The sequence below is a fragment of the Propithecus coquereli genome, unplaced genomic scaffold (genome assembly GCF_000956105.1).
Source record: "Propithecus coquereli isolate 6110/MARCELLA unplaced genomic scaffold, Pcoq_1.0 Scaffold122, whole genome shotgun sequence".
NCBI classification, from domain to species: Eukaryota; Metazoa; Chordata; class Mammalia; order Primates; family Indriidae; genus Propithecus; species Propithecus coquereli.
In genome coordinates this window covers 4,788,338-4,799,227 of record NW_012136303.1, presented here as the reverse complement: position 1 = coordinate 4,799,227, position 10,890 = coordinate 4,788,338, and the positions used below count along the sequence as shown (strand labels likewise).

Sequence of the window (10,890 nt, the reverse complement as noted above, 5' to 3'; positions counted from 1 at the left end):
AATTTAAGGTTCCGGTGTCCAGAAATTACAAAACAAGGTAAAGAGCCTTCTTTAAGAAATGCCTTAATTCACTTTATTAGTGTTTTGGAGTATTTTATTTAGTAGTAATTTGTTCAGTACTTTTCAATCATTCATTCAGTAATTGTATATGGAGCATAGAGCATGAGTTTTGTGCTATGTGTTAAGAACTCCAAATCAAACATGACCAGAGACCTGCCCGTTAGAGGCTCACAGGCTATTGCAGATAAACACGTATTAATAATTGGAACATGACGTTGTGTGACGACCAACAAAAATATATACAAGATACAATGGTGCACAAAGAAGGGAGTTTGCAGCTCTATTTAGGTTGGCCAGGGAAACTTTCACAAATGTGGAGGTGATTGAACTTGGTTTTAAAGGAAAATTAGGAGCTCACCAGGGCCAATTAGGTGGAGGGGATGAGGAGTGTAATATAATTGGTGAAGAGGTATTTAAATGTGAAAAGAAACAGGTTATGGAAGTAACAAGTCAGGTAGGGGTACCCACAACTAATTTGGCAGAGACCGAAGAGGTTCCATAAAATGCCCTGGGAGAGGAGAGCAGGGCCAGATCATAATTAGTTGAATATTATGTAAGGAAATTTTATCTTTGGAAGGATTACTGGATAAGTAAGGATTTATGGGAAACTCTCAAGGATTACTGGATGGGTAGGACTTTATGGGAAACTCTCAAATAATATCAATTTATCTAGACAAACTTAAAAGCAATCCTTACTCCTAGAATGACTATATAGAAATTTTATAGATTTAAAAAATTATTATTGGATGTGTTTCTCTGTCTACTTTGACTAATTTAAATTTATCTTCCCAACTGGGTTACTTTTGTGAGTGACAGGCAGCACTAGTGGATGGGACACTGGAACAATAGGAATAAGCCAACACTGTCCCACGCAAACCAGAGCATATGACTAACCAACCTTGACCCAAGTGGGCTGACAGCTCAGGTGGAGAAATCATAGTTCCTGCTCTCTAGACACTCACATCCTGAGGAAGGGGGAGTAGGTATGATATGGTGGAACATTCTGTGACTGTGAAGTCCATATTTGGGAATGTAGGTGGGGGTGGACTTGGATTTCCTGTCTATCCATGTGGGTTAAAGTGAGAGTTCAGAATGCTGATAACATTTAAAACTCTGGCTTATCTTGAAAGATCCTGTGGGATACAGACCACTGGACAAAGAAGTTCTGTTGCCTCTTTCTCTTGGGAAGTCTGTAAACATGAAGCTGTTTCTGGTTCTTATTATTCTGCTGTTTGAGGTACCCACAGGTAACTTGTCCAAATGTACCATAAATCCTAGGAGATATTACTGTTCATAAAAGTGGGGCGGGACCTTCAAGATTGTTGCTATCTGGCCGGTATCATCAAAAATGCCCATTCTCCTGGGAGCCTGACTTGAGTCTGTGCCTTAGAAGAGCTTCCAGGGAGGTAAGAGGAAGTCAGGGCTGTACCTTCAGGGGTTCTCTTCAAAGGTATCGATGAACCCATCATCTGGAATTATCTTTATAATGCTGAACACTGTTTTCACTCAAGAACCTGGCCATCCCCTTTTCCATCCAAATTCATTTTCAGACTGTACTATAACAGTGAAGAGAACAGTACATGGGCTAGAATTATGTCAATGTGAGGTTAAAATATATCTTCATCCTTGACTAGTTGTATGAACTGAGTGCATTATTCCTTTGTAATCTCAATTTTATCATCCAAGTGAGTATAATGACTATTTCATAATAATTCTATTTCATGTGAGGATTACATGAGTTTACAAATGTGAAGCGCCAAGTTCGTGGTAGGAGACCTATCAGTGAGAGTTCCCTTCTCCCTTGCTAGGAAGAAGGCATATTGTCTTTTTGTGCCTCCAAAATGTAGCCCTCTAACATCCAAAGATGTTCCCTGATTCTGCAGTTTAGGAGAGAGAGAACATGTCTCCGATCTCCATCTTTATTTTGTGGGCTTGCCAACATTTTGTGTAGAGGGGCAAATAAGAATTAGAAACAAGAGATTTAGGGTCTCAACATACTACTCCAACAGGTGACAATTTGGATCTCCAAGGAGACAGGTATTCATGGAATTGAGTTTCATCCTTGGGCAACACATTTATCTGAGATCAAAAGGAGTGTGGAGGGTGAGAGACAGGGAGCCAGGTTATGGAGTCACATGGGCTGAACAGGGAAAGTGTTCTCAACAGCATTGACTGCTAAGACCCACAAGATCTTGGCAAAGACAGGTTGCCGCTTCCCATATCAATGAGTGTGATACCCAATTACACTGTTCACTTAAAAGGTCCTGTCTGTGATGTTCTTTTAGAAGTTGCTTTGGCTCTGAATTGTGCTGATGGTGACAAGTTAGTGCTCTCTGGGGACGCCAGAGGGAGGCAGGGCTGAGGGAGTGCTGACTTTGGAGCTTGGAGGAGACAGTCAGCTTTGCCGAGGTCCTGGGGTGGGACATGGCTCCAGTCAATAACCAGGAATTGATCTCTGTCTTCTCTTTTGTCATGTAAGTTCTAATGTTCTCACTAAGTGCTGGCTAGGAGCCTGGGGTTTTGAATGTCCTTAATTTGGGATACTCTTCAAGGACTGGAGAGTGTCTGAGTTTCCTTTTATTGGCATAAGATTCACTTTGGGAGTACAGGAGGTCATGACTTGTGTGGGAACCACGTACCTCTTCTGCTGTCCCTCATGAACTAACCTTGGTTCAATGTTGTTTCCCAGGTGCAGATGGGGCAGGACTCAGAAAATGCTTTAACAATATAACAGGCTACTGCAGGAAGAAATGCAAAATAGGGGAAATCTATGAAGTGGGATGTCTAAGTGGGAAATTATGTTGTGTTAATGAAGAAGAAAGCAAAATATATTTGAAAGCCCATAAGCCACGAGAACCTGATGGCGAGGTGTCCGATGGGAAGATGGACTACGTTATTTTGCCCACCATCACCCTTTTCACAATCCAACCCTAAAGCAAGCCCATGTCTCACTGGTCTCCACTCTTCCTAAATAAAAAAATGCTGCCTAATCCATCAGGCTGCAGCAAGAGATTTATCTGCTTCCTTCTGTGAACTTGATTCCCCACCTAATAAAGTCCTATGCTGTTCCCTGGATTGATTTATTGATGTAGTCCGTCACTCATTTTTTAAAACACTTCAAACACGAATGAAGTTGCCATGTTCCAGTTATTATACTACTAAGATGGGGGAGATAAAGTTGAAGTGAACACATTGGTAGAGGTGGAAGTTAGCTTTCTGTTTTCCATGCAAGACAATAGTCAATAGAATTTCAGGATTTCAAGTGTTTCTCCTTTTTTAAAAACTGAAATTTGTTATGTCCAAGCAGATCTGAATGCCCCAACTTTGTGTGTGTGTGAGTGCATGTACCTGTGTTTATGAATATAGAGGATTTTGCTAAAAGCTATAATACGTTAGAGGGAAGAAAGACATTTGAACATTTTCATGACATTTATTGGGGTAGATCTGATAGGCAGTCATGACAGCTAGTGGTAATTCCAATATATATAATTTAAAACTCATTTAATGTGCCTGCTCCATCTCCTTTTAAAGTAGCAATTTGAATGACTAGTTGACACAATTTTCAGACAAACATTACTCTTAGGATCTTTGAAAGCAGTGCATGTTCTGTTTGTTTCAATAGTGTGAAATTTAAAGTCTTATTGAGGAGGACATGTTTAAGAAGCTCCTCATGAGCTAGATAAAATTGCAGTAGGGCATGATGGTAGGAACTGCTCTCCATATGAGAAGAACAGAAACTTTTGTAGTGACATCCATTGATGTTTCTTGATTGAAAGCATTGACCATAAATAACTTTGGTGGAGCTAACATTTACTCATGAAGGATAAAGAAATCAATAGGGCTTCTTCCTCCATGAGCAGCTCACCATCTTGTTTTACTGGGGAGACAGACAAAAATTGAGATGGATATGTTCAAGTTTCAAGAGCACCCAAGGACCTTCATTTTAGTAATTGTGGCTTTTGGGAATTTCGGAGAAGTGTGTAGGAAACAATGACTGGACCTTGATTGCAGAATTGAAGACGTTTTTGTTGATGATTTCAGCACTGTGGAAGCTAATATATGGCTGTTTACAACTTAATTCTGAGAGAGTTTTTAACATAAGTCTTACATAAGAAAGCCTTTTTTTTTCATTGAAACTTTTCACAAGCACCTCTCCTTTTGAATCTTCTATCATAGTGTCAGGAGGGGCAATTTTAAGAAGGGTTATTCTGTCACTGTAAGACTGAAGATGGGTCTGGCTTACTGTTTTTAATCTATATGTGTCCTCTACTCTATATGAGTCCATTGAGAAATTAGATCTGAGAATCCATTTGGCTCAGTTAGTGTCAGATAAATCAGGGAAATGTCTCCTGAGTTGGAGGAGATGGATATAATTAACTGAACAGATAAAATTAAGCCTTGAATTCTACTTTGACTGGTTGGACCTAATCTTTGCTTTGACTTTTTTCCCATTAACCTATATCCTCTCCATACTCATAGGAGAAGTAGGTGTGGTCGGTATTGTTAGATGTATGTTTATTTGTCTACCTTATTTTTATATGTTAATGAAAAATTAAATTAAAATCCTGTATTTTCATTATTTACCCTTTTGGTACAGGCATGTTATTTTTCTTGGATCTATTTTAGAGCATTTTCCAAAATCTAATTCATAGATTTTTTTTCTTTTTTGAGACAGAGTCCCACTCTATTGCCTGGGCTAGAGTGCCGTGGCATCAACCTAGCTCACAGCAACCTCAAACTCCGGGGCTCAAGCAATCCTTCTGCCTCAGTCTCCCGAGCAGCTGGGACTACAGGCATGCGCCACCATGCCCGGCTCATTTTTTCTATATATTTTTAGTTGTCCAGCTAATTTCTTCCTATTTTTAGTAGAGACAGGGTCTCGCTCTTGCTCAGGCTGGTCTCGAACTCCTCAGCTCAAATGATCCTCCCGCCTCGGACTCCCAGAGTGCTAGGATTACAGGCATGAGCCACCGCACCCAGCCCATAGATTATTTTTTTATTTGTGCACATTTACAGGGTACATGTGAAATTTTGTTACATGTATATTATGGATAGTGATTGAGTCAGGGTATTTAGGGTGTTCATCATGTGAGTATATTACATTTTTGTTAAGTATAGTCACCCTACTCTGCTATCAAACATTGAATTTATTCCTTCTGTTTAACTGTATGCTGGAACCCTTTAACTCTCTTCATCCTCCCCTCTCCCCAACTCACCCTTCTCACTCTCTGTTATCTCTCTTTCCACTCTCTGCCTCCATGTGTTCAAATTTTTTAGCTCCCACATAAAAGTGACAACATGGATATTTGTCTTTCTGTGCCTGGATTATTCCACTTAAGATAGTGACCTACAGTTCCATCCATGTTGTTGCAAATGACATGATTTTATTCTTTTTAACAGCTGAATAGTATTCCATTATGTATATATACATTTTCTTTGTCCATTTATCCACTGATGGACATTTAGGTTGATTCTATTATTATATCTTTGTTATTGTGAATAGTGCTACAATAAAATGGGGGTGCAAGTGAAATATATTGCAGGTGCAATGTATTGATATGTTGATTTCTTTTCCTTTGAATACCCAATAGTGGGATTGCTGGACCATACAGTGGTTCTATTTTAAGTTTTTTGAGAAATCTCCATACTGTTTTCCATAGTGGCTGAACATTACGTAATGTAACATTACCACCAACAGTTTACAAGAGTTCTCCTTTCTCCACATTCTTGCCAGCGTTGGTTATTCTTTTTAGTAATCACCATTCTAACTGGTGTAAGATGGTATCTCATTGTGGTTTTGATTTGCATTTCCCTGATGATTAGTGATGTTGCACATTTTTCATATACTTGTTGGACATTTGTATTTCTTCTTTGGACAAATGTCTATTCTATTCATGGCCTTTGTCCACTTTTTAATGGGATTATTAAATATTTGGGTTTTTTCCTATTGAGTTATTTGAGTTCCTTGTATATTCTGGTTATTAGTCCCCTGTTGGATGAATAGTTTGCAACATGGAAAATGAGTGTGAAATGTCGTTGGAGAAGAAACTTTCCATGTTGAGCATATTCAGAAGGCACATCTTTAAGCATTAGGCAGAGCATAGACTTGGATTATTCTTGTGTTGTCTTGCATATCAAGACAACAAGAAAATCTGATACAGTACTGCAATTCAGACCAATTCCCAGGTCTTTTACATTTCCGCTCAACTCCAAATGATTCCAGTTACCAAAAGGATGAGCGCATGAGCAACAACAGCAACAAAGAGCAACAACAGCAACAAAGAGCAACAACAAAAACCTAAACATTTCTGACTTAGAGTTATTTATTTAGGTCTTCCTCCACCTTATATAGTGAGCTCCATGATGGTGGAATCCTATTTATATCTAACTTCCCAGTTCACCGCTGGTACGCAGAAGCTTAGAAAATCAGACTTCCCCATAGTTCAACTTGTGTGCTCTGTTCTTCATCCAAACAAAGTGCATGTGTAGTTTCCTGGGATGTTCTGTCTTTTCCAATTTCCTTCCATTAGTTGACAACCTTCTGTTTACTCAAATTGCCTTCTCTTCTGACACTCATGTATTAAAACCCTACACATTTTATAAGGCATTGCTTTAATCTTAAACTCACTTTGAATTTACCATGAATACTGGCTTCACCTTTCCCTCCCCTAAATTACATGTCAGTTTTCCTGGGTTTCTTATTCTAGTCTCTCATATTTTCTTTTTACATTTTTATTTATTTATTTACTTAGTGCACTGGTTATATTTCCTTTTCAAGGACAGGTTCTGAGTGGTTCTTATCAAATTATTACCTGGTATATAATGAGTGTTCATTCTCTGGTTAAAGAACAAACGAGTCAGAAAACTGGCAATGAGCTTTATTAGAATCTGCTCGAAGGTCATTCTGGGGACCAAGAAACTAGAAGGGAAAAGATGTGGATCTTGTTACCTTAGTTTATTAGAATAGGTTGAGAAAGGAATGAACAGAAAATTATACTTGATTTACATATAATATACCTTTTGGGATGGGGAAGTGTCTATTATATCATTGTCTTGAGGAAGAGTCAGTGCAAATGTTGGTGGTTTTGGATGAGGTGGCTGTGTAATTCTTTTACGTGCTTCCATGTCCTTGATACTGAGGCAACAATATCTCTCATTTCCACATAGCGCTTCATGTCTTTCGGTTATTTTGCAGATTCTCCTGCAACGTCCTTGTATATGGTTATCCCAGCACTTCTTAAGTTGTTCAGTTACTGTGCACAGAAAAGAGCAATAGGGAAAGATCAGAATCTGAGACTGAAGGCAGCCTTGATTATGGGGAAGGCAGAGGAGGCTTGTGGGGCTTAGAGGCATGGGGTGTCCACAAGGCATATTCTCCTAATATCCCAAAGAAAATTCTCCAACAAAGCGAACCTTAGGAGTTGTATTTAACTGGATGACTTGTATTTAGGTCCTGTAAGGTTTTGGGCCTTCTTTCAACATCTGATAGATTCCACCAAGAACATAAGATCTTGTTGGAGAAAATAAAGGAGCTGAATCCTTGATTCCAGGGTATGGAACTATGTTCCACATGGGAACCTCAGCAAGTCTCTCCATCCTGAACGCTCCCAGGGCACTACCTCCTACTACTGCCACACCTCTGATGCCCAGAGAACAGTATGTTGTCATTATGTATTTACATCTGAGTCAAACTATTCTCTTGAAACTATTCCCTACTGAGGTCAAGAATGACTTTCCTGCTATCCAGTCAGGTATTGTTCCCTTACTTATCTTCCTCCTTTATTTATTCTCAGCATTGTACACTTCTGGTGATTCACATCTTCCTTTGGCTTCTATGTCATCACAACAATCTGGATGTCCTTCTAACTCTTAGATTTGTTTTATGCCTCTGTGACTCCTCATTCTCCCTCCACCTCCAGAGGCAAGAATTCCTCCAATGTTCAGTCCTGCACTGTTGCTAACCTTGATATATATTTATTTCTTTATGATCCGAAATACTTTTGATGATGTAAGATTAGAGATGTTCGAATTTTAGCTCCTGGGTTTGTACTATAATCCCTGGACTCAACCCCAGAGGATGAAGACTGAGAACCAAGATGATCCTTTCAACCCCAAATTCTAGAACTCCTTTGAGTCTTAGGAATTTAGGAGGCCAAGGACAGATCATTATTATTCCTATAATAAGGTACAAATACAAAAGATCTCGTTTGAAAGGGGAAAGGAAACTCTCATTTTTAAGTTCTTAGTATGTGCCTGGCACCATGCTAGGTGCTTGACATATGTTATATCATTTAATAAAACCTCTGTGAGCCACGTGTCTTCATCTCCACAGATGAGAAAACTGAGACTCACAGTCTTTACTACTTATTCAAAGCTGACAAACTAATAGATATTGAAGGCATGTTTCTCAAACCTGACCCCAAAGTTTACTTCTTCCACTATTCACACACTGTAGCACAACAAGCCAAAATACATATTTGAGTGGAAGAAAATATGGCTGAGTGTTAGAGTAAAACCTGTATCCAAAGAAATAAGGGTACCCCTAGCTACTGGACTCATTCCTTTCTATAACAAATCCTTCCCAGAAGACATTATGACTTCTTTTCAGCTCTATGAGTACTTCTTTTTAAGGAGAGTACCATGGTATAAGACCCCAGGAAACGAAATTTCTGAAGATGTTGGATAGACCTTAGCCATCCTTGGGGGCCCTGTACCTCCTACTGTGGATTATGAAATTCCCTTAGGCTCTTGAAAATGCTTCATCCCATTGTTGATTTAGCTGAATCCCTGGAAAGCTCTGGGTTACCTGTTGGTTTCTGGAACAGCAGAATCGTAATGATCAGGAAGAGCTCCATGGTCAGGCTTCCCAGAGAAGATGCAGCCAGAGCTCTTGGTCCAGTGAACTGTGCACTATGTCACCTTCCTCAGAGACCTGGATTCTTATGCACTGAACCAGAACAGATGGTATGATATGAAATATGCCCCCAAATTTCTGAATTGTGGGCTTTTCGTCATGTGGGCAGACACAGGAAATTTGAGGTCACCCACTTTACCCCCACATGGAATTCAGAGACACAGCATGTTCCATCCCATCACACCTGATGCCATTCTGTAGGCTGTAGACTACTGGTGGGAAGAATCTGTGCTTTTCCTACTTTGGCCGTTTGCCCAGCTAGACCAAGGTAGACATTTATGCACCTCCGAGAATGCATAAGGAAATATAAACCAAGACATAAACTCCAAAATCCAACAAAAAGAATCCCTAATAGGTGTCTTTCATGTTTAGGAAGAAGGTATGATGTAGTTGGGTTTAATCTAAGGTCACCTTATTTTTGACAAAGGTGCCAGAACATATATTGGGGAAAGGACACCTTCTTCAACAAATGATGTTGGGAAAACTGGGTACCCATGTGCAGAAGAATGAAACTAGACCCCCATGTATCACCATATACAAAAATCCACTCAAAATGGATTAAGACTTAAGTGTAAGACCTGAAACTGTAAAACCACTAGAAGAAAACACAGGAAAACTGCTTCAGGACATGGATCCAGGCGAAGATTTTATGACTAAGACTTCAAAAGCACAGGCAACAAAAACAAAAATAGACAAATGGGACTATATTAAACTAAAAAGCTTCTGTACAGCGGAGGAAACAATCAACAGAAGAAAGAGACAACCTATAGAATGGGAAAAAATATTTACAAATTATTCATTTGACAAGGGACTAATATCTAGAATATACAAGGCAAAAAACCCAAATAACCAGATTAAAAAGTGGGCAAAAGATCTGAATAAACATACCTCATACTTCAAAAGAAGACATCAAAATGGCTAACAAATATATGAAAAAATAGTCGACATCAGTAATCATCAGAGAAGTGCAAATCAAAACCACAATGAAGTATAATCTTACCCTAGTTAGAATGGCTATTATCAAAAAGACAAAAAATAGCAAATGCTGGTGATGATGTGAAGAAAAGGGAACTCTTATACACTGTTGGTGGGAGTATAAATTAGTACAGCCATTTTAGAAAACTGAAGTTTTCCTCAAAAAACTAAAAATAGAACTAGTATACAATTCAGCAATCCTACTACTAGGTATCCAAAGGAAAGAAAATCGGTATATCAAAATGATACCTACATTTCCATGTTTATTGCAGCACTATTCACAATAGCTGAGATATGGAATCAACCTACATGTCCATTAACAGAAGAAAGGATATAGAAAATGTGGTCTATATATGCAGTGGAATACTCTTCAGCCATAAAAAGAATAGAATTCTGTGATTTGTGGCAACACGGATAGCCTGGAGGACATTATGTTAAACAACATGTCAGGTACAAAAAGATAATAACTGGATGTCCTAATTTAAATGTGGAAGCTAAAAAAAAAATTGATCTCATGGCAGTAGAGAGTAGAATTGTGGACAGTAGAAGCTGGGGAAGGTTTGGGGGAGGAGAGAACAGGAGAAATTGGTTAATGGATACAAAATTACAGCTAGACAGGAAGAATGAGTTCTGGTGTTACAGCACTGTAGTGTGAATATAGCTAACTACAATTCATTGCGTATTTTTTAAAAGCTAGAAGAGAGGATTTTGAATGTTCCCAATGCAAAGAAATTATAAATGTTTGAGGCGATGGATATGCTAATTACCCCGATTTGATCCTTACCCATGGTATACATGTATCAAAATACCACTCCGTATCCTACATATATGTGTAATCATTATGTGTCAACTAAAAATAAAAGAAGAATGGCTAAAATGGACAATTTTGTGTTATATACATTTTACCACAATTTTAAAAAAGATACAGAAGAGTATTCTTT

At 38.7% G+C, this 10,890-nt stretch overlaps 1 protein-coding gene across 1 annotated transcript; it reads right to left on the bottom strand.

Annotated features, from left to right (window-relative positions):
• Positions 1 to 6,901: 6,901 nt before the first annotated feature.
• Positions 6,902 to 8,915, bottom strand: DEFB127 (defensin, beta 127). The gene is made up of 3 exons (XM_012665726.1): positions 8,867 to 8,915; positions 7,078 to 7,313; positions 6,902 to 6,979 (listed from the first exon to the last, which is right to left on the bottom strand). Exons 1-3 carry the CDS (start codon positions 8,913 to 8,915, stop codon positions 6,902 to 6,904), a joined length of 363 nt encoding a protein of 120 aa, XP_012521180.1.
• Positions 8,916 to 10,890: the final 1,975 nt, after the last annotated feature.